The 23,851-nt window shown below is 38.5% G+C and overlaps 1 protein-coding gene across 1 annotated transcript in view; it reads left to right on the top strand.

The window, feature by feature from the left end:
- Nucleotides 1-19,400, top strand: part of GUCY1A2 (guanylate cyclase 1 soluble subunit alpha 2) — a 154,941-nt gene extending 135,541 nt beyond the window's left edge. The window contains exon 8 of the mRNA XM_050333617.1: nucleotides 1,673-19,400. Within this exon, the coding sequence (XP_050189574.1) occupies nucleotides 1,673-1,880 (208 nt within the window). The 3' untranslated portion in view covers nucleotides 1,881-19,400. The remainder of the gene's footprint in view (nucleotides 1-1,672) is intronic.
- Nucleotides 19,401-23,851: the final 4,451 nt, after the last annotated feature.

The raw sequence follows: 23,851 nt of genomic DNA, 5'->3' as shown, positions 1-23,851 counted from the left end.
ACAGTCAATCCACCACCTCCCTGGATAGCCCATTCCAATGTCTGATTACTCTCTCTGTAAAAAATTTCTTCCTAATACCCAACCTAAACCTCCCCTGGCAGAGCCTAAGATTGTGCCCTCTTGTCTGACTTCTGGTTGCCTGGAGAAGAGACTGACACCCACTTGGCTACAACCTCCTTTTGGGTAGTTGTAGAGAGCGATGAGGTCACCCCTGAGCCTCCTCTTCTCCAGGCTAAGCAACCCCAGCTCCCTCAGCCTCTCCTCACAGGACTTGTGCTCCAGTCCCTTCACCAGCCTAGTTACTCTTCTCTGGACCTGCTCCAGCACCTCAATATCCTTCCTGAACTGAGGGGCCCAGAACTGGACACAATACTCCAGGTGTGGCCTCACCAATGCAGAGTACAGGGGAAGGATCACTTCCCTGCTCCTGCTGGCCACACTGTTCCTGATCCAAGCTAGGATGCCATTGGCCTTCTTGGCCACCTGGGCACACTGCTGGCTCATGTTCAGCTTCCTGTCGATCCAAATTCCTAGGTCCCTTTCCACCTGGCTGCTCTCCAGCCACTCTGTGCCCAGCCTGTAGCGCTGCAAGGGTTGTTGTGGCCAAAGTGCAGGACCCGGTACTTGGCCTTGTTGAACTTCATCCCACTGGAATCAGACCATCTCTCCAGCTTGTCCGGGTCCCTCTGAAGAGCCCTCCTGCCTTCCAACAGGTCAACATGCCCCCTCCGAAACTTGGTATTATCTGCAAATATGGTGATGGTACACTCAATCCTCTCATCCAGATCATCAGTAAAGATATTAAAAAGGACTGGGCCCAGCGCTGATCCCTGGGGGACACCACTGGTGACCGGCTGCCAGCTGGATGTAGCCCCGTTCACCAGCACTCTCTGGGCCCGGCCCTCCAGCCAGTTCCTGACCCAGCACAGAGTGCCCCTGTCCAAGCCATGGGTATAGAAGGCAGTATAGTCAGGTCTGTGATGTTGCGCACCTTCAGCAGGTGTGCCAGGAGAATGGCTTCCTGGCTCCTGTGAACCTGTATCCCTTTTTGACCCCAACCAAATGGCATAGATTAAACCCGTGGGTACTTTTGATGAATAGTGTCAGATTTTATTGGTTTTTGTTGAAGCTGGATTTGCTATATTTGAACCTAAGTTATGAAATACAGTACTACTATGTATGAGAAGGGCACAAGCTGACCACCCTGCATTAATCTGTGAGAGCTCCCAAGCACTGCCACCTTCATACCTGCTTTCTAGCAGGAAATGTGGTGGTAGTCATCACTCTGAAATGTTGATTTCTGTCCAGTTGGCCAGACTGGAGTGTTTTAATTAAGTGAAATGATATGTTATGGACAATGATCATTATGAATTCCATTCCCTTTCTGGTACATTGCTTTCTGAATGCTGACACTGATTTTCAGAGAATGTTTTTTTGGGGTCATTTCCACAGCTGATCTCAGTCAACAGCTCCTTGAAGTTCATGATGATAAGTACATATATATATCAGCTAAGGATCCCAACTTAGGATTTCTTTAGATATACATAATACTGTTAACTCATTTTTCACTTGGTACCACATGGGCTCAACCTTTCCCAAAGAGATGTTTCTGGAATGTGTTTTACAGTTATTTATACCCCTCTCTTCTGTTTTGTGTTTTTTTTCCCCCTAGGCTTTTGAAAAAGGAAGAAAATTTTATTTTTATCCCTCGTTCCCGTGAAGAGCTTCCAGAAAACTTTCCAAAGGAAATTCCTGGGATCTGTTACTTTCTTGAGGTCAGAAGTGGTCAGAAGCCGCCAAAACCCTCCATCACATCTGCCAGAGTGAGAAAGGTTTCTTACAACATTGGCACCATGTTCCTCCGGGAGACTAGCCTATGAGGCCTGCTGCAGATCAAAGACTCGTCAAAAAAGCACAAGCCCAGAACTGGGTCATGACAGGGGAGTTGGAAGTTCTTTGTATGTCTCTGCCTTGTTCTGAACAGGCAGTAAAAGCTCCATGTAATGTCAGGCAATAATCATTTTAAAAGGTGGGTGACTGCTGTCAGTAAATAAAGTGGAGATAGGAAAAAAAAATATTAAGCAATTTATTTCCACTTCCAGAGGAATTTCTTTCGTAAACTTCAGTCTGGCCCCTCTATGGCAAACAAAACGAAACAACACCCCAACTCTCAAATTAGAGGTTGGTTTTGTTTTGTGCAGAAAGGATGGTGGTTCTCTGTAGATTTGCACCAGCTAAGCAGAATTGAGAGTCAGTTCTGATTATGCATTCCTACATTTAATGTGTTCTTCAGTAAGGTAATGATGTTTTTTAACTTTATGAACAAGCATTTCATACATATACTGTAGAGCTGTTGTAACCTTCCTGGCAGGAGGAATTATAATTTAATACAAATATTGTAGGAATTTTACCTATTTTTATACATATTTCACTTTCTGGATAATTACATTCCACATACTGTAAGCTGAGTGAGCTTAGATAGCTTTTCAGAAGAAGTTGCTGTATATTTCATACATTTTACCTATCAAATGTATTATTATACTAGTAGGAAGAAGGCATTTCTTGACTTTTTTTGGCAACAAAAATACCAATATTTTACAGGAAAAAGACCCCACTTTGGTAAATCTCTTTACCTGATGTTTATGCTAAAGCTTTAGATGAGCATTGTCTTCTTATATAAAATAGTGTTCAGTATTTGTCCTACAGTGCTGTATGTCTAGTCCTTCCAGAACAATGCAAAGTGCAGAAGATCAATGTGTAGACAAACAGATAAGTTCTCTTCAGTGGGGTTTGTTTGCCTTCTAAATTATCAGGCAGACTGAATTTTGGTAGAAGCCCTGAACTTTTTAAAAAAATTTGGTCCTGTGAAAACTTATTCTGAGGAATTCCAGCAGACACTGGAAGCTTTCTGGATACCAGTTTTCCATATTTTTTTATTTGGACTTGTGCTCCTAGTCCAGATTGTATATTCCAAATCCAATCTGTTAATAATGATTGCTCATACGGAAATTTCCTCTGTTGCTGGATTGGCTTGAAGGTCTCCTGCTTTATCTAATGAAGGTCAAAAAACTACCAAAAAGAGGAAGGCAGTACTTTCCCTGGTTATTGGAAATGGCTGTTCAAGATTTAGATTAGTCTAGGTCAATTGAAAAAAAGAAAAAAAAAGTCCAGTTCTTTCCTGTTATAAATTAATATAGTATTATTGTCTTCAATTAATCCAGTGGAAGCAAGATGTGTATCTGTCCCCTAATAGGCACATTTTTCAGCATTGCTTATTTCTCAGGTTTTCCTTTTCAAAATAATGGCAGACAGTTTTCCTCTGTAGATGTACTGCCTTTGGGGTTGTACTGATGTGGGCTGTTGTCCTGGACTTGCATATTGTTAGTTAAAACTTGTGCAGTGATTTAAAGTGGCTTTGCTTTACATGAGCATTAATCAAAACTCACTGGCATCAAAGGTAAGACTCAGCAGCACTAGGAGGCATGAGAAACTTTGCATTTATCTAATCCAGACCAGAAGTGAGTTTGCTTATCGATTTGGCAGCCATAATGTGAGACACGTTATGAAAATAAGTAAATAACTTTCACCATATGTCCAGATCATCCAGTTAGATCTTTCTGTCTTGAACGTGTACAGACTTCAGCATATCAAGGACATCTGAACTTATTATGCAGGAGTGGGGTTTTTATTGCCTGAGGAGGGTAGGTGCATGGGAATTAGCCCAGAAATTTCCTTGAATTGAAATTCATTCACTTTCTAGAGCAACACTGATATTGGAACATTAATATTAGACCATCCTTGGGATTGGAGGAGTTAATCTTTTATCTCCCTTGATAAACAGTATCTGCAGTTCTATGGCCTGTCTGAAAAATGACTTATAAAAACTGTTCAAACTTGAGGTTACAGAATTTCCACCCAAACTACAGATCTTACAATTTTCTGCCCAGGATGACAAGTTTTAGCCTATTAGTTTGCACAGACACAGGATGTAGCATGCATTTTTTTCCCTGGGAACACCAGTGAGACATGTAAGAATCATAAAAGGATCAAAGTTCATGTTTCACCAGTGGAAGAAGAACGCCACTTCCCAGCTAATAAATCTGTGGTTTTGATGTTTATATCTAGTTCCCTAGAGTGAAGATTTTTCAAATAACCATCATTAGATTGAGATTTCATTCTGACTTCACTGGCACATCCTTATTGTTCAGTAGGTGCTGATATCAGAGTGCCAATCTCTCTGGCCAAGATCTTTTTCTCTTCTCACCACCCATAGTCCTGTATGATGAGAACAAACATAGAGGTTCAGACCAAAAGCTTGTGGCTCAACTTGTCTCAGACAGTTGCCAGTAGGAAATGCCTTAGGTTAATTCTGTAGCTGATCTTGTTTGAGGGAAACATTTTCATAGGAAATGGTGGATAAATGCTCATTCTACTAGCAAATTGGAGAAACCGTCTAAAACAGTTGTGTCACCATCCTCATCCTCTCAGATACTCTTTATTGTATAAGGAAATTTATAGTCACAAAGATGTATGGTGTCAGCATCACCATGGAGACAATGACAGTGTTTGCAAATAAATCACCTAACTCCCCAAATTAGAGCAGACTTACTGTGTAAGAATATACTGTCTCTGCTTTTTATAAGCTTGTGTAAAGGTAGCATACCTAGAACTTCAGCACTGATGCTAAGTATAATGTTATTGTTTCTGTGTTATGACAAGGGAAGTTAATAAAAAAATTTGGGCTATCTAGGGACATTTTTCTATGTAACTGTGAGAAAAGTGTAAAACAAATTCTCAGCACTTTTTAACTTTGTAGTTGCATCAGCTGCCTTGAATTTCAGGTTGCAAGTTTTTTTTTGTTGGACACCTTTGTGAAGTTAAATGAAATTCATTATCAAGAGTGATGCTGTGATGCCAAATAGGTGGTAGTCAGACTCAACAACGCTTACTTTTAGTGACAGGGAAAATGTTCTCATTGGCCTGGCATTGTCTTCATAAATAAAAAAGTTCTCAGAATGTTTTACCTTGGAATGATGATGAGGAGAGGTTAGAGGAGCTAAAATGGATGCAGAAATCATATACTGTAGTTGAAATTTTCTTTCAATACTTTCCTTGCTATGAAACAGATGGTCTTTTGTTCCTCTGAGTAAGAATGTACGTGCTTGTGTTTCTTCACATAGCTACAAGTAGCCACATCTGCTGTCTTGAGTTCTGTGTGGGACAAATCCACCCCTCTGAAGAGAGAGGGAGGAGATCTACTACATAGTGTCCGAACAAGGCAAAGGAAAGCTGACTGGGCTCATCGGTCTCTTGGCTACAAACCTGTTCTGTGCATCTTCCCCCTGCTCCAGTCTCAGAGTGATGAGAGACCACGAACTGATCACAGAGGCAGATCCAGTGGTCTTTTTTTTGTGTACAAAATTCATGAGGCCCAAGTAAACAGACTCAACAGTCATTCCTGCAGAGCACTTTTTACAGATCTTGTGTCAGATTTTTCCATCTGGTTGAAGCTCCCCATCGCACAGGCTTTTCTGTGATGCAGTGCATAGAGGTCAGGAACTCAGAGCAAGAAGGAAATAGTGATGGAAGTGGTAGAGTGGTGGATAACTTTTGTTCTGCATCACTCTGGTAATATTTGCCATTCAAAGACAAAAGCCCCTGCATGGGAGAATTGCTACTAAACCAGGACTCTCCAAGTGTGGTTTTCTTGCAGGATCCCAAAGGATATTTCTTTTTTTAATTCCAGAGAGCCAATAGTCATTAACTGAGATTGTGGTTTTGGCTTCACTGCTCATTCCCACTTCCAGTTTCAGATCCGAGTCTGTTTAGAAAGACATTTTGAAGCCTGGAAGCATGCCTCTGCAAACAGAAAACCAAAGCTTTTAAAACCTGGGAAATCTTGTATGGGAATTGCCTGTTCTGAAGAAATCCTTGTGGTTGAGTCATTAACAGGTCACACTGCAGTTCATGTATACATATACCATTTTACAATGCTATCTCTTCTTGTGCTTATGGTGCTCCCCACCAAGTGTAACAGCAGGATCAGGTGTATTTAACAGCCCTCTTAATTTTTTTCCTATATAAACCAAGCAGTGCAAAATCATGACATGTTGCATGTATTTAGAAGTATCAGCACTGCACTGTGGCTTAAACTCTGATAAGCAATTTCACACTGTATATTTCTTTTTCTGAAGAGATCCTTCTCCCCAGCCATTTAAAAATGAAGGGAAAAGATACCAACAAAACTGCTGTGTTGAATTGGAAATGAGTCTGAAACCACCATCAGTTGTTTGGGCAAGTTTAACTGCTGGACGGCTTTCAGATTCTTCAGCTGCCACAAGCTGCCACACTTGCATATTCTTGCAGACCATCCTGCCAAGAAATCTGTAACCCAACAGCAGCATTGCAAACTTAAGACATTTTCTGGGTTTTCCTCTTCAGGTCTCAGGCCACTACTTCACCTCTGCTGAGTTCTCAGAGCTCACTGAGAAGAGCGAATTCCCTGTCCTAATGCAGTCCCAGAGCTTCTGGCTTCATTTTTGGGTTCTGGGGATTTTTTGCAAAATTTTACATGCGTAGCATTGGAAATAGCAATATGCTTAAATTAGCAACAAAACAAGAAGCTTAAAAAAGCTTGTCAAACTCAGAAAAAGTTGGTTCCCTTCCCTCAAGGTAATACATTATTTATAGCACTGTGCTAGGATTGAGGGTGCCAGTGACAGTAGAGGCTGTGGATGAATTGAAGATGCTGAGTGTGCAGGAGACTCAACAGGCAGGAGTTAATTGGCTTCTGCTACTGTTCATAATTCCATCATCTTGCGTGCTCTGTTCTGCTCTTGATCAGGCTTCTGCTATTCAAAAGACCTCCACTTTCCTTCCCTTAATACACTGTATGTGATATAGATAGTGAATAATTTCTATTATTGTTCTTATTGGCATATATTGTTGACATGGCTGCTTATATCTAAAGAATAACTGGGGTTAAGGGGCTGATCTTTCTCTTCCTTTCAGCAAAGACAAAACTGTTAAAATGACACGGCAGGCACTCACATCACTAGAGAGGGAGAAGACTGCAGTGCAAATTGTCACTGGTGGATTTGGCTGAAGTCAGTGCATTAACAGTCCATGGCATGTTTTTAGCATGTTTTATCTGTGCAGATAGGAGTTACTCCTTAACAACATTACTAATTTGCAATGCATGAGCAGGCTTACAACAAAAATCTGTAAACTGTTTAACCTCATAATCAGGATTGATCTTTCATGGCTTGGCTGTTAATCATGCATGAAAGCAAGAAAAACAGTGAAACTGAGGAAGGCAACAATTCAGTCACAGGCAACAGGTCATTCACCTCTGCACATGCTTTCTTGTTCCTGTGACTTAGAAAGGTTGACCTCCAGTTATCTGTGGTCCAGGTTAGTATCTCTGTGTCACTATGACAACGAAATGGCCTATGAAAACCAGCATGGAGCGTTTCAGTCTGCTTCCCCCTGGGCTGGGATTCACATTAGAGAGGCCAATACAGCATGTGATGTAAAGTGGCAACTATGCTGGCAGCCTTAGCAAAAGGATCAGTGGAGGCAGATGTTAAACCAGGTGTTTGCTCCGGGAACTTTAGTTTCCAAGGTAGAGTAAAACAGAACATGTTTTATTTTGGACAAAAAGATAAGACAGAATTTCAGAGAAACAAGTGTTTACCAGGGAGGCAGCGGATTTAAAGTGAATCAAGAGCAACACACTGGCTACCTTGGTGGCAGCAGTGCCTGCAGCTCTCTGGCCCGCTTTGGTTCTCCAAGAATCAAGTTTCCTCTGAAGACTGGAGGACAGGTAAATGTTTCAGGCACTTGTCCCCTCTACTCTAGATACAGCATGAGGCTGCCTAAATCCTTGAATGTGCTTAACTTTCTCAGTGACCACAGATGCAAATCTAGACTAGAAATCTGGTTTTTTTTTGAGAATGGCCAAGATAAATGAGATTGATCCCACTGATTTACATTCTTTTCAGCCCAGGTGCTGTTTCTCAGATCTTCTAGTCTTACTGCTTTCCAGCATTTTGCATTGGCCAAAATAAATCGAATCAAATTAAGTGTCAGAGGGATAGATAAGGATATTCCAGGATAAATAAAGATTTGATATGGTAGCCATAGTGACTGTCAAGAACACGTGCTACTGCAGTTCTGCAAACCTCTACTCCTCGTATCTGAAGCCTTCACAGATGAGGCTGGCACTGCCAATCACCACTCCTGGATGCCATTAAGACTGTGATTTAGAAAAGCTTTTCAGGTCTGAGCTCTTAGCCCAATTATGCAAAACCTCTGTGCCAAGTTCACCTGAAGTGTATGCTAGAATGCCTGTATAAACCCTTTTAGTTGTTCTGTAATAAAGATGGTGATAACGTAAATTGTAAAGAGCAGAGACAGAGTTGCCAGGTTATCAATACCATACATTTTTTGTGCTTTTGTGAATTTGTAGGCCCAGAATTAACTTTCCATGAGTAGAAGGTCTCACATTGAGCTACTTGTTTTCTAGGTATTCCTTAGCAATACTCTCTAATGACTACACTTAAAGCAATAAATAAAGCCATGCTAATCTCTTCTGTGTAGACTCCTGTACACGTATCACCTTAAAAAACCACTTTCTAGCAGAACATTAAGTGGCAGAATAATGCCCTGGCATTTGTTTGTCCTTCCATCCTTTTCCTCACAGAAGAAGAGCATGTAGTGGAATCATTTGATTTTATGAGGTGGTGTCTTTTTGTTAGTTTTCTAAAAATATATGTTGCTATTTACTTAAATAAGGAAGAGCAAAATCAGAACTACAGATCAGAATTAGAAAAGAGTTTTGGTTGTAAACAGAGTATTTTAAAAGGCTGCCCACTGAGTAAGACTGTTCTCACATCCTAGAAAAAAGAGTACTGGTAAGAGATGTAAGATATTCCCAGATATAAATATGAACAATGAAAAAGGCAGGTATATATAATGGATGACTTCTGCTTTATGCACAACAGTAAACAGATGCTAAAACTGATTAATACCCAGAGAGGGCAAATACTGTTTACTCAATTCTGGCATTTGTTTATTGCCAGTACTCCTCTAAGGTGTTATTTTTTCCTTCCCTAAAGAGATTGGAACATACTGTTAAATCAATATCAGAGCTTCTGAACTTATTGCAAAAGAGCAAGGTTAGAAGTGAATAACCATCAAGAAGAGATTTTTTCAGAAGTGAGCCATTGCATCACAGAACAGATCATAAGGAAAAGAGAAAAAGAGTTACTGACAGGTATATTTATTTTAGAAGTTTCTATGGCACTTCTGGTTGATTGAAATCATTCTGAAACTGTATACTCAAAGCATGGCTGCCCAGTTCAGATTATTTGTATTTGCGAAGAAGAAGAAGGTAAAGTTTTTGAAGTCACACAAGGGACTTACTTCTCAATCTCATTTTCTCTGCTTAAATGCAACTTCTTTCTGAAGGTTGAAGGAAACTTTGCTGAGTGATCCTGAGGTTCTGAATGCCTAAATAAGTTTTGGAAATGTGGGTTATAAATCTGTATCATTTATGTTTCTTTGAAATGCTGTTCATGATAATGTATAAAAGCAAATTCTAAAGTATCCAACCAGCAGCAAAGGTGCATTTTTCTAGTACTAACCTGTGCTGAATGAGGAAATGTGGATTTTTTCTAATCTATGCAGTTTTTTGTACCTTTTTTCAAAGTGATGCTCCCAGATGAGTTGCTGTGAGTGTATGAATGTTCTGATTTTCAGTGGGGATGGGGCATGTTACCCCCATTTATAATGTGATGAGGGATTGTAAGGGAGAAAGCACTGTTAAGCCAATTCCATCGAATTCAACTCATCTATTGAGGGAGTGTCAGGTGAGTGTAAGTGATTCTCATTACATCTCTAAGTTAAGTCCTATGTGCTTGTCAGTGTTTAAACATGTAAGCATTCCTCTCTGGAAACTTGTCGTAGGTCCTGCAAGTGGATAGGAAAGAATCTTACTGAGAGAAAGCGTCTGAAGAAAGCAAAGTATGTGTGTAGGAGAGAGAAGTTGTGCATAGAGGTGCTGGTAATGTTAACTTTCATCTATCTGGAAGCTGGATGACCCAGAGATTATTCATACATAATGGAAGAAAGTACTGTACATAATGCGATGAACTCTCAAGGCATAAGGATGAATTTTAGAGGCCATAATCCTTAGATTTTTAGTGGAATTGCATGAGAAATGAACTATTTTTTTAGTTTGGGTTTGGTTTGGTTTTTTTTAAATAATAGTTGTATTTCTAATTTCATAGAAAAATTGTGGCAGAAAAAGAACGTCTAAGAAGTTTAAATGCAAAGAGCATCCTGGTTTTTTGTATGATTTGACTTTTTTGGAGGTAGGAGTAGGAATTCCTTTGTGAGTTTCAATACCGAATGCAAAACTAGATGTAAAACAGAAACCAAGAGCCATCTCTCCAAATCATCATCTGCTTGATTCCTTCTTGGCATAGTGGCAGTTAGCAAGCTACTTAAGGAATCCATCGCTCCTAGGAATGGATATCTGGTTTTTTTAACACTGAAATGGTCATTCTTTCTCACCATTTTTTCCCCCCAAAACAGTATATAGGTTGGTCTTTGTAATCACTGGGGAAAGAACAGGAGAGCAGAGGGCAAGGTGCTGGCTGAACATTCTCTCACTATGATCATATTTACTAAAGCTTCTCTCTGAGCTGTCCTAAATTGTGTTAGTTTTGTTATGCACTTGGAGTAGACAGATTCTCTGACAGGATCTTGTGTCAGGCTCTGAAACAGGCAAGTGGGAAGGACTGAGGCTGCCACTCTGTTATACTGCTCCCATATTTCTCTCTTCTGTTTGCAATTGCCATTCTGATCCTTGGACATCTGTGGTGATTTTCACAACAATCATGGTCATGGAAGCCATGGGAAACTTCTTCTTGGGAAGAATCAATATATGCAGTCCTCCACAGTGTGAAATGTCACTCTCCAGAGAAAAGGGATTAGAAATAGTATTGTCCTCAAGAGCTGAGAAAACTTGCAGAGAGACAGTTTCTATAATTACCAGGAAAACAAAACAGAGAGGCAGGGTTGTGCAGCAGGGACATCCCATCTCATACACACTGCTGTGATAATGAAATCCAAACCCTGTGGAATTGCAGGCACATTATTCTCACTTGCTTTAAAGGTCAGCTAAGAAGCTAATTTCTCAAATGGGCTCATAGCTCAGAGACAACGTAACACTAGTCATTTCTTCCAACAAATTGCAGTTGTCAGAGAAACTGAGTAGCTCATGGAGTTAAAAATAGACACTGTGAGCTTGCCAGAGAAGGATTAATTCAGTAACAAAGGTGAAGGTACATCAAAATATCGTAACGATTGGAGAAAAAGCAGCAAAAAATGCTCAACTGAAAGCAAGTTACCCGTAAAATTACGTTAAAAATAATCTGAATCACAAAGCAGAAGAATAGCAGGGTTTAGTCTTCATTCTGTTTTATTCACCTTCTAGATCCACCCTGCAGTTTCTGCTTTATCAGCTAATCAGTTTGGCTACAGTCCTTTCCAAGTCATGTACCTCAAGAAAGGCACGATAAAGACATTATTTGAATACTGAAGAGTATTTGGCTTGACATTTCTATCTTCTTTGCAAGAAGGAGGGGAAAATAATTTATTGCTAAATGTATTCAACTGAAAAATAAAAACTAAAATCCCCAAATCCAAATCTAGTAACAGAGCTACAGAGAAAGCAAGTTTCCAAACCTTGGTATATCTTTACTAAAAAGTGGGTAATTATTTTCTATTGCCTCAAACATTTGCATTTTAAAGAATTATGTTTTGTGCCATGATTTTGAAAATTCATATTGCTATATTGCTGCTTTCTTGAATTTAACAAACTAAACAAAACAAACCAGTTCTTCATTCTTCTTCAGTTACTTATTTTCCATAGCAGAGCAATTCCACAGTTCTGCATATGACCCTGAAGTTGCAGCAGTGCACTGCAGATAGGAAATCTAAGCCTGTGGTGAAGGTGAAAAGTTCTGCAATGTATAGGTTGGGTCTCAGCTGAAGACAAGGCTGGTACTAGTTTCATGCCGTTTCTACTATGACTTAAGTAATTCTTTTTACTTATGTATTCAGAAGCTATCTGAATTCAGACCTATATATAGGTCAGGATATATAGCTCAGGAATAATATTCACCACTTTCTTTAGAAATTCTTTCTGTAGCGTGTGTCTTTTCTGCACACCTGTTATAAAACCTCTGCATTTCAGATCTGAAGCATTGACAAGTGTAGGGTATAAATAATAAATTATGCCAGCAAATCAAATCACTGTGAAACATATTTGCAAAGTATTTATGCTCATTCTCTTTTAGATATCTTATAAGCTAGATTCCTTTCTCCAAATTCTGTTGTCGTGGAAGCCTTTGGTCATCACTGTAAGAGAGGTCAAGACTAATCTTGGTTTTGGGATTTAAATAACATCTACACGATTTATCTGGCATTCACTGTGTGCCATTATTATCATGGCATTAAGGTTCAGTGGTGAAACAGAAATGTCAGGATAAGCAGCACCAGCAGTTATCTGCATTGCACATCCTACGCATTATGTACACATTCCATGGCATACTTTTATTTTATAAAACATGATATGAATGCTTAAATATGTAGAAAAAAATAGTTAGGAATAAATAATACAAAATATATGAACATTCCCTGATAGCTATCTTGGGATATGGATATGTTATCATCTACCCTTGGGATTGCTCTGAACAAATCATGTATCTTTGGCACCTATCCTTGAGTAAAAGGCGTGGCCATCATCATCCCTTTAGTTGTTAAATTTCAGTTACTTCAGAGCCCAGAGATTAATGACACAAGTATTTTTCAGCCAAGCATTTTAAGAGAATAGTAACTGCCTGGGGATTTTTTCTGAATATGGTGGGCTCCACTTTTAGGACTGACTTTAAATTCCCTCTTGATTTGATATTAACCTTTCCCAGTTCACGAAAATTCTACTAAAATTCTTCTTTGCAGGATCCCGTAGTGTTTTGAGGAGGCTATGTATATTCTGTTTGTGCAATTCACTGGTGTAACATATCAATATTAAGGCATTTTCAGATCACTATCCTGGAGAGTCCAACCAATGTTTCACAGCCACATATAATTCTCTAATTCTTTTTACCACTTTGCTCTGCCTCTATTGCCAACTTTAAAGATGGAACTGAATGCTACTAAAAATTATCTGGTGGTTCATATTTATATATTTCAGTGGGATAAATTCATGATAAGGAGATACTTTTGCAAAACAAGCGAGTATTATTGGCATGAACTACACAGACTAGGCTCATAAAGTCATAGTTCAGTCTCTTCCCAAAGCCTTTGAGAGCGAAGTGAACTTTGCATGCAATATTTCACCTAGAGGAACTGATAACAAATTTGCAGATTTCTGTCAGTGTGATCCTGACTCTCCCATCTAATCAGAAGTCATGAAATTCATGAAACCAAAAATGGAAAATCGTATACTTCTGATACTTGTTTAAACACTTTTTCCGAGAGTCATCTGTAATTCTGAAATTGGTGATTTAAGTGGCGATTCATTCAGACACATCTTCATTTCCTCTGTAGTTAATTCTAGAAAAAAATTAACTTTGATGCCTTAGAGTTGTATCTTTCAACTTCTCCCTTTAATTTCAGTGTTGCCAAAGTAATATCTGAGGGCTAATTCATGTCTAAGGTGGTCAAAACCATCTATAATAATAGAGATATATGTGTGAAGATAGCCTGGATTGTTGTAGGAAGATGGATATTCACCTGAGTTCATGATGCTCAGTTTTAGGAGTGGGAATTTTAGGAAGAGTTATGAGCTGCACATTGTTGGTGCGTCACTTACTGAGAGCAGACCAAAGGACAGAAGTGCAGTGGAGTAAAGTTTTAGTCTCAGCTTTGAGTGCTGAGAATTTCTGCTTGTCTTGTTTCAAACTTCCCTGTTTTGGAAGCTGGATAAAAATATTTGGTAGTCCTAGAATGTGAAGATTGACCACCTCAAAGTCTGCACTCCTGTGAAACAGACAAATCTCCCCTCAGTGCAAATGCTTTTTGTGTAATTCTGTAATACTGGTTTAGTGTTGTCTTATAAAGCTTCTCTGAAGAGACTTGTACTAGCATTCTGCACTAACAAGATTACAACCTTGCACTATCAACAACGGATGCTTAGCATTAAAATAATCTTAGATGCCATTAAAGACTGCTAAAGCTCTATCAGGGTTTAGAGCACTGTGACATTTGTGAACCTAAGCTGTTTGTATAAAATTTCTTACAGGCAAAGGATAATCTAATTAATGACAGTACTTACATTTTAGTAAAACACAGAGGAGATAAGGTGGTGTCCCTAGACATTTCTGTCAACTTAGTGGTTAAGAGATTAATTTTAGTACTCTGTAAAGCTGAACATTATTTTAAAACATCAGCCTGCAATCTACTGGAAAGGGATGTGGCAAGTTAGATGATTTTAGGTTTTGCTGTCAGATGGCATGAACAGAAAAGCTCAGAAAGCATATAAGCCAAGATCTTCCCACACTGAAACCAAGGGAGTAATTGCAAAATTGAGTCTGGTTATTTGTCCTGTAACTAGCTGTTCCACAAAGGAATCCACCTGCCAATGGAAGCAGAGTCCACACAAATTATCACATGCTGCATTTCGGGTTTTTTACTGGGAGTTGTTTGGCAGACTTAGTGGTCTGGAAGTTCCAGCAAGTACCTCTGGTTGAAAGTTTCTATTTCAGTTATTATTGCTTCCCCAGAGCAACCAAAGACTTACCTACTTGAAATAAAAAAAAAAAACAACCAAACAAAAACACGAAAACACAAAAAAAACAAACAAAAAGCAGTGAAGTTTGATTCTGTCATTTGTGTCTTTGACTGTGAGCAGTTGAAGTGCATGATGTATGTACCAACCAGGCCTGTGCTGTGTCATTGAGCAGGTTATTCAAGGCCACAGCAGCAGTATAACACAGCTGAATTCAGTATTAATCCCTCCATGGTAACACGAGTCTATGTAAAAAATTGATGTGCCATATGTGTAGGCCATGGGAAAATTGTGTGTGCAGTGAACTATATATGGTCTTAAAAGCTTTAACATTTGTACTGCTCTTCCTATAACAGTGTATGTCTTGATACCTGTGACCCTATGGGCTTCTGGAAAAAATGTAATCTAAAGTTTATTCTTCTTGTTTTAAAATCACTGCTTTGTGAGTTACTGTTTACACAGGTCTGCATACAGCAAGGGGTCTTTCTTCATGTGTTGCTGGGAAATAAAAAAGCAGATGCTATTTGTAAATCTTACAGGCTTATAGAGATCAGTGAATGCCTTTACTGAATCTCCTCCTGATAAGCCACTTCTTTTCTCTAGCAAATGCAAACAGTGCCAATAGTCTGGGCCTTCTTTAAAATAAACTAGTAATTTGTTAAATGGCCTTGTTCTCTTCTGCTTCTATTGATACTTCTTAATTTTATCTTTTTGCCTCCTTTTGAGTGGGCTTTGGTGATATGATTCTTCCAAAGTGTAGCTGAGGACAGACAGTTTGTCTTTTTTTACCCTTCCTTTTTCAAAGCCACTGAAGGCTTCAAACAAGAAGAAAGAACTTTACAAAACTCATGCAGGTATGTTGTTAGAAGGTAGCAGAAGGATAAAACAGCCTTCTAAGAGTACTCCAGACTATCTTTTAACAGCATGCCTGCACTGTGTTGTGACTTGTCATCTTGCTTTCATAGTGTGACCTACTATAATGGTGTTTGTTACAGTGAGGTCCTTTTAGTTTGTTCTAAAGATTTTACTTGTTTGTTACCATATTAGAAACATAATGTGCACTCTATAAGAAAAGCAATATACAATATATTCTCATCTATTTCAATGCCTCTAGTTTTAGGCTAGTATTCATATAAATGTTTATAAACAAAGTACAGGTTTTCTTGTTCTTCACAGGACCAAGCAAAGTTTTGCCTTGTCTAAATATAAACAATTGTCTAAATACTAACAGTTGCACTCTTTTCTCATGCTTCTAGTTAACCTGTGGTGGGCTCCATCCTACTGATTCCCCATTAATGCATTTGAAATGGAAAAGTAATGAGCTATTTCAGTGCATGACCTTTGCACAGTACCTGATTCATAAAGAAATAGATCCAGTATTTCATTTATGAGTTACTAGTGATCTGCAAGACAACAAAAACCCTTTGAAGTTCAGCTGAGTAACTTCTGAAGCTCTTGCATTGCTTATTCAGTTTCACAGTTTCTTGAGTCATTATAATGGATATATTTGATGAAACCTTTGCCATAGACACTGGCATCAGTCTTCATAAAATCTGTTCTAATTTCTGTTTTCCATTATATGTGGAAGTGTACTGTAATGGAGAAATTATGTGCATTAAAAAAAAAATCATACAAGTTTTCTTCAAGACAATTCTCACTTTATTTGACCTTGTCCTCTGGTAGGTAGCTCACTTTAATTATTTTTTGTCATATTAGTAACACAATATCCATAAAAACATTCTCCAGAGAAACTCCGTTGAAGAACATTTTTTTGTGGCCAGGATACCTCTATTTCACAGCTAAGTCACTGAAGAGGTGATCAAAGAAGACAGAATATTAAGACAAATTGAGAAATTTTACACACAAAAAATGTGTGTATATGGTTATAAAAGTGCTACAACAGGGAAGTTACTGAATTGGATTTTTTTCCTCATTAACATTTGCTTATACACATAAGAGCTGCTTATAAAATATTTATTTTGTCCCTCACAATCTTTCTTTTGAAGCCAGAAGAGCTTCAAAGTAAAAAAAAAATGACTTGATTACTTTGTATGAATTACTTAGTAAGTGCAATCCAGACGCCAAGTCCATCCAGATGCCAAGTCCATCCAGACTGACTTTAGTTGCCACAAAGGTGGCTAATTCACTGGAAGTCATTGACAGTTTGGCTTTGTAAGCATAGTAATGAGACACTATGAAGTGCTCCAGTTCAGTTACATTGTCAGCTGCCCAAAATACCACCCAGACTATTTATTACTTTTCTCTTGTTACTTAAAAAGGCAAATAATTAGCTTAAGTCTGTGTCTTTGCATTATTCAAGTTCTTGTTTGTGAAGACTGCATCTGGTAGTATGTTGCAGTCTTGTTTTCCCATGGTAGAGAAGATGGGTTTATCTCCTTTGTGATATCTTTTTTTTCTTTCTGGAATTTGTTGACATCTCTTCAACCATGTCATTGGCTTTGTTTGGGCTGCTCAATGCCTGGAAATCCTGGATAAAAGACCACGCTAAACACGTGCAGAACAATTCTTTATATCAGGTGATAAGTTTTGTATGGATATTTTATGTTTACTGCTAGGGGCAAATCAACTTTTTAAGTGCACTGGGCTCATCTTATGCTATAGAGCTGATGTGTGTGGGCACAACACATGTTGACACATTGCTCAGCTAGTGCAGACACATGGTCATGCACTTCAGTGGGGCAAATCTTAAGGAAAAATTTGCAGCATTTGGAATTTCAGATGTTGGCAGGAGTACATGATTTGTATCACCTACTCTCTCTCGTGTCATGAAAACTGTCTGGAAATATAAGAAAAGAGGAAGGCAAAAAAGAAACAAATGAGGTCAATTGTGAGGCAGAGCTCATTTATCAAATTTCATGTCCCACATGTGGAACTAACACCATTCAAATACAGTAGTCAACACTGATCATCCATCTCATAGGAACTGCATTTCTATTTCCATAGATAAAATTTTTACTGAGCAGCTATAATAGAATACTGTCATGAGGCAAGAGGTGACTTTTCTTTTTAGTAACAACTATGTAAAGATTGGTTGCTGAAATGGTCAATACCCAAATACCCTACTGGGACTTAGCAAGTAGGATTCTCTTTCCAACAAGGTTTTGTGGTAGGAACTTTGAATGTTCTTGTGAATCAGGACAGATCAATGGTGGTCCTAAGCCTTCACAAGTAAAGCAGATTATTGCATCACAGTCAAAACCCTGGTCAGTACTGCATGCCAGAAACCCCGTGTTCTGAACAACTGCAGGCTTCCTACCTCCTGGTAATCCTTGCAAAACAAACCATGTGGCTCCAGTTTTACCTAATATGAGGCCTTGTTTGGGCTAAGAGTCTGCAAAGAGCTCTGAAACCGTATCCTACACTCCTTGCTGTGCAAAACCACCATTGGTCTGATTTTGTAAGAGTTACATTTGCTGGGTAACGTGTAGCCTGTAAACAGAACCATAGTCCAATATGTTGATGTGTGGCGCATTCCATTTAGGGACAGGCCAGCGCTTTTCCCTGACATGCATTTGGATTGAAAGCTTAGTTACATGGGCCATTTAGGCTGCAGTTCCATGCGTGTGCTCAGGTGAACAGTGAGCAAAGGACCCAGGGGCCTCATGCAAGGCCCAGCGCAGATGCTGTGAGCCAGGGTGGGGCACTGCGGCCGTACCTCATCGGGTGGTCATAGTGGGGACTCACACGTCCAGTGTCTAATGCAGCATTCCAGATATCTAAGGACTAATTTTTCCATACATCCTACACACATGCCTATGTATTTTATGAATCAGGTCTGTGGTCAATGTCTTGAACAACTTGTTTGCTGCAGTTTCATGCGGTTATTATCTCGTTGGTTTGCAATGTAAATAATATTGTACATCTGCCACTTTATGATACAAATGCCATGTGAATTGCTTATTTTTAAAATGTTACTACTCTGTTATGGTTTATTTGCAATGCCATCTGACAGTATTGGTTTAATATACAATGTATCTGTATGGCATGAATTCAATTGCTTATATTTTGCGATGTCAAATATTTTTTTGTTTGTTTTTTAAAATGATTACATTTCATCCTATGCCCATCCATAAATGTTTCTTAAGTGGCTCATTATGTCTGAAAATATTGCTTCCTCTCCAGTAGTGCAGCCATAAAACTAGTATTCCTGATCAAAATCATCAGATATACCATCTAACAATTTCAGATTAGAAATATATGTACAAATATGTAAGCATTTATAGTTAATCAGAACATCTACTATGTCTTCTTTGCTTTATATGCAATGATACATTTTAGTCATTTTGTATACTTTTTATTTGTAATTATTTGTGATTCATACACAGTGTAAATAACATGTTTCATTATGCAAGATTTCTAGGTATTCAAGATTTTAAAAAGTTGAATTTGTATATGAAAAGAAATTGACAGTAGATTGGAATGACATAAAATAAAGTGGTGATGACTGTGTTCTATTTATACTGTTCATTTCCAAATTGTATGTTAAAGAAAACACATTTATTTGCCCTTTAATGTTCAACCACTTATTTGCAGTATATTTACATCAATAAATCATGTAAAAGCCTATTAAAAGTCATAATGCATCATTGACATTTTTTCTGTTGATGGCTTATCTATGGAGAGCAGAATTTAAATATACTAAAACCCAACTGAGTGGATACAGTCCAAAAAGTCAGTGAAGACATTTGTGGAAAAGAACCTCTATTCACTCCTAGATCTCAAACCTTTCCTTATAATCCAAATGCAAATTGATTTTCAAAAAACAAATTATTAAAACACATTAAAAGAAAGAGCTAGATGCTTAATTTCATGTATATCTCTTGATATGTAAGCTTTGGTTTTGGTGGACATTGCCATGTAGAAACCTTACTGAAATCTTTGTTCTTGACTGAACTTTCGGAATTTTGAGGCAGAGCTTCTTAAGAAACTTAACAGATTGTTGGAAAGAAAATATCTGGTTTGAGTGACCATGACAGCTGATTTCAGTGATTGTTCAGTTCTTGGTTCTGTAGAACAACAGAGCAGAACCAGATTTCAGTCCCAGAGAACAGAGTGAAAAAACAGGTGATACTGCAGTGAAATCTCAGTACGTTGCTACCAACACAAGAACAAGGGAAGTTGGCGTGCTGTAGTGTCATCAGCTGTACAAATGCCACTTGCATTTACCACTCTTTCATTCCTTCTTCATCTTTTCTGTAACCCCAACTGAGAAAATGACCCATTTTGCTCTACTTTTTTTTTTTACAGAAGACCATTAACTAGAATTGGTTGCAATATTTTTCAGTGGAATATGCTACTGGGTGAAAGTGGAATTTCAGTTAATTCAAAATGCTACTGGGGGGTTGATTTTGACACTTTTGTACCAAGTGTGTTTGGTTTTCATGTGACTAAAGGTAACATTAAGGAAAGCCTACGCTGTCCTAGAATTCCAGGGATTTCTGCCCTAGCCACAGCTGATTTTAAGCCTGGTGAACATTTTCTAAGAAAGAGATCAATAATTTGCCTATTCCTGTCTTCAATTGTTCCAGAAAATTATTTGGAATTTTTAGATGGGACTTTGAATAACTGGTATGTGGCAATAAATTCTGGTCCACAGTATACTTGAGAATACTGTGTGTCAATTAGGAAATTATGATAAAGACAATTTTCAGAGTCTTCTTAGATGGGTGAGCTAGTCTTCTGTTGACATAACAGTAAATTTTGAGATCTCACTTTCTCCAATAAAGTTTGTTTATGTGACTGTATAAATGTAAAGAGTGTAAGAAATGTAAGGAATGCCTTCAGCTTAACATCCATATACAGTCCAGGTAATTCCAGCACAGAAGGATACAACAGGAACAAATAACTGCGCAGGCAGGGACAACAATTATGAAACCTCAGAATTGCTCGAGTTTGAAAAGACATGACTATGATAAAAGATCTGTGAATACTATAGTGAAAGGTGATAGAAAATGATTATTCTGTGTTTCTTACAATGGCAGAATTAGAGGGATTTTGATGAGGTTAGAGGCAGCAGAATAAAAACAAGTAATGCAAGAGAAAGTACTTTTTTTTCATGAAGTGTGTAATCAATTGTGGCTCTGAGTGCCAACAGAACATTTAAGAGACTAAAATAGGAACAATTAGAAAAGCTGATGGAGGGTAGCTTCATCAGCTGATTGGAAACATGTTGAACTGCATGCCGTTGTCAACTCAGGAATCTGGGAAAGTGTCCCAGCCAGGGGTCTCGTAATACTTTCTAATCCTCTTTGTGTAGCTTTCCTATGGATGCTGTTGCAGGCAAGTCACTGCATAGATGGACCTCCCAAAAAAAAAGTCTGGGTTTATATTTTTATCTGGGAGACATTAAAAGAAGAGAGTCCAGGATGATCTGCAGGCTGGGGGAAGAATGAGAGGAAAAGAAATTGAAAATCAGACCAGCATCAGGGGGAGATCATGTAATGCACAGGAAACTTGTTGTTAATATACATACTTGCTGTTAATATACAGAGTTGGTCTGGGGGGAAAGAGGTGGACTGTCTTCTGGTAGCAAACATGCAAGGTAAGGATTATAGACTGAAAAGGATATTGACTGGAACAGGAATGACCACCTGGCAGTTCTTCTCTAGAGGACAAATCAAAAAGGAAGATCTCTACTGAAAAGTCTCAGCCCAAAAAAGTTTCATGTGAACTTTCACAGCAGTTTCCCTATTCCTAGGGAAAGGAAAAGAATATGTGGACCAAGGAAATAAAAGAAGACCCAACAATGGGCCGAGATCATGTTACGAGAAAGACTTGAAGATCTTTCATCATCCTGATGGGAAAAACACTCCATTGTGTGTTAAGTCTACCAGAATACCAGGATCACAGGCATGGTGGGATGAGACATCATCAATAACAGCTTTAAGCAAAAAGAATTGTCAAGTTTTCTTACATGTAATATTCCTCCTTGAGTTCAGTACAGAGGTAGAGAAAAATAGGTTACAGTACTGAATAAAGAACCTATTCTTGTAGGTCTGCACGCTGTATGTATGAGCAGATCACATACTTTAATTCTGTTTTGCTAACCTCCTAAGATGTAGGCATGTGTGAGATGCACAGGCAAAGTGGAACAGAAACTGAAGCTGAGGACCACTTTGATTCAGTACTTTCATTAAAGACCTTAGTGCAGAGGAAAACATATATCTGTTGATGGTACAAAACAGGGAGTTATCAACACAACAAGAACTAAGTGAAATACGGGAAGAAAGGAACAGCCTTCAGGCTACATAAAATAGAAGTAGGATGAAAGGATAAGCAATGTCTGCCAGGATTAATTGCAGGTATTCCTGTAATAACTGAAAACTCATAATTTAGAAATGACAGTAGAAGAAAAAGAGATAGAAGGGTATTGACCAAGAAGTGTATGATTATACCCTCTAATGTCATCTGAAAAAAACCAAATGTAACCATGAGAGAACTGTTTCTGATAGATACAAAGAAATATCAATGTCATTGCATAAGGTTCTTAGGGGATCATATCTGGAATATTGTATGTAACTCTAACTATTTGAATGCACAAAGGTACTGTTTTCTTGTGACTAACACAAAGGTAAAACCTAAGGAAAGTATAATTATTTAATTAACCTGTTTCTTTTCCCATGGACTATACATCTTTCAAAGGGCATACACATAAAACATTTTAAGTGTTCCTGATATAAAAGTATGTCTTTGGGTAGAGAACATAGTCCATCAAAAGTGTTCAAAGCGCTCACATTGCTCCGTGCTCAGCAGGTTAAGGAGGCACAAAGTGATGCAGCTTAATACAGCCAAGAGACAGAGGAGGCTGAGTTACCAACTGGTGTATCTCTTGACTGATCCAAGTTGTGGTCTTTAGTTTTTCCTGCTTTATGCGGGGCTAAAATGAACAGGTGAAGGGTCTTCAGCCATTACCTGTGCTCCTGATTTGTCTCAAAAATGCGGGAAATGAAGTTATACACCAATTTTTCTTCAAGGCACCTTGGTTCAGCTTCCTAAACACAGACTTCTTCTGCATTTGAGGTGCCCTAGTTCACCTTGTTTGGCCTCTAGCTCCTATATAGTCAAAGATCTTTTGTAGATCCTGGACCATATTTACCAATGTCACATTGATCTCTTAGATGCCATAAAACAGCACTGTATGCAGGCAGCTGAATTAATTACATGATACTGAGTTGATAATTGATTTCTCAGATAAAACTATCACACCGTTTGAAGGAAAAACTAGCAAACCAGACTAAGATCACAGGGCCTTCTTCTATCAGTGTATATGATTTCTTTTACTAGCATACATTCACGACTGATAAAATAAAGCTTTGCATGTGTTCCAGATATATATTAGTAAAGTTTCAATAATATGTTTGACATAGTAATATAATGATTTGAATACTTTTATGAGCAAGTAAAGCAGAACTAGGATTCGGTTTATTTAACTTGTATTTTAAAATATCTCTTAAAGTCCATTGAAATAGACATCTTCATCATGGCTAGGCTTCACTAATGAAGATTTGAGAAGATTTGCATTTTTTCTGCCTTCTCATTTATTTCTGTAAATACTTGTCCCTTGCTCAGTCTGCTAATTCTTTTACAATATGCCTTATTGTAAATGCTTTCAGAAAAATCATTTTAATCCTACAGTGCACAAATCCAGATAGACTGCTTGTCCTATGGTGGCACTGAAAGAACAAATCCTGCTTTTATTTCAGCTGTCTGTCCAGACCTGACAGTTTATTACACTTTGCAGTGGTATGGGAAGCCGAGTGTAATGCTCTTCAACCAAAACAGCTCTTGATTGTGTTATTGGCAATCTACAATTCCCTGTCACAAAGTCCTGTGATTGGCAGGAGGTGGCTGCTCAGCTCTGAGTTTCATAAACCTTAGATGGTCCCTCCACAGCGACAGCAGCCTGGCAATGTGTCAGGTAAGAGATAGACCTTTTGTCACACACCTGAGTCGTTACAGGGCAGGTCATACAGGTTGTTATTGATATAATTTCCTTGTTCCAATACACCCATAAATACTTCTTCCCAGTTT

The sequence above is a fragment of the Myiozetetes cayanensis genome, unplaced genomic scaffold (assembly GCF_022539395.1).
Source record: "Myiozetetes cayanensis isolate MyiCay16 unplaced genomic scaffold, myiCay2020 scf5-8, whole genome shotgun sequence".
Lineage (NCBI taxonomy): Eukaryota > Metazoa > Chordata > Aves > Passeriformes > Tyrannidae > Myiozetetes > Myiozetetes cayanensis.
Note: the sequence above shows the minus strand (reverse complement) of the source record. Positions and strands in the feature narration are given on the sequence as shown.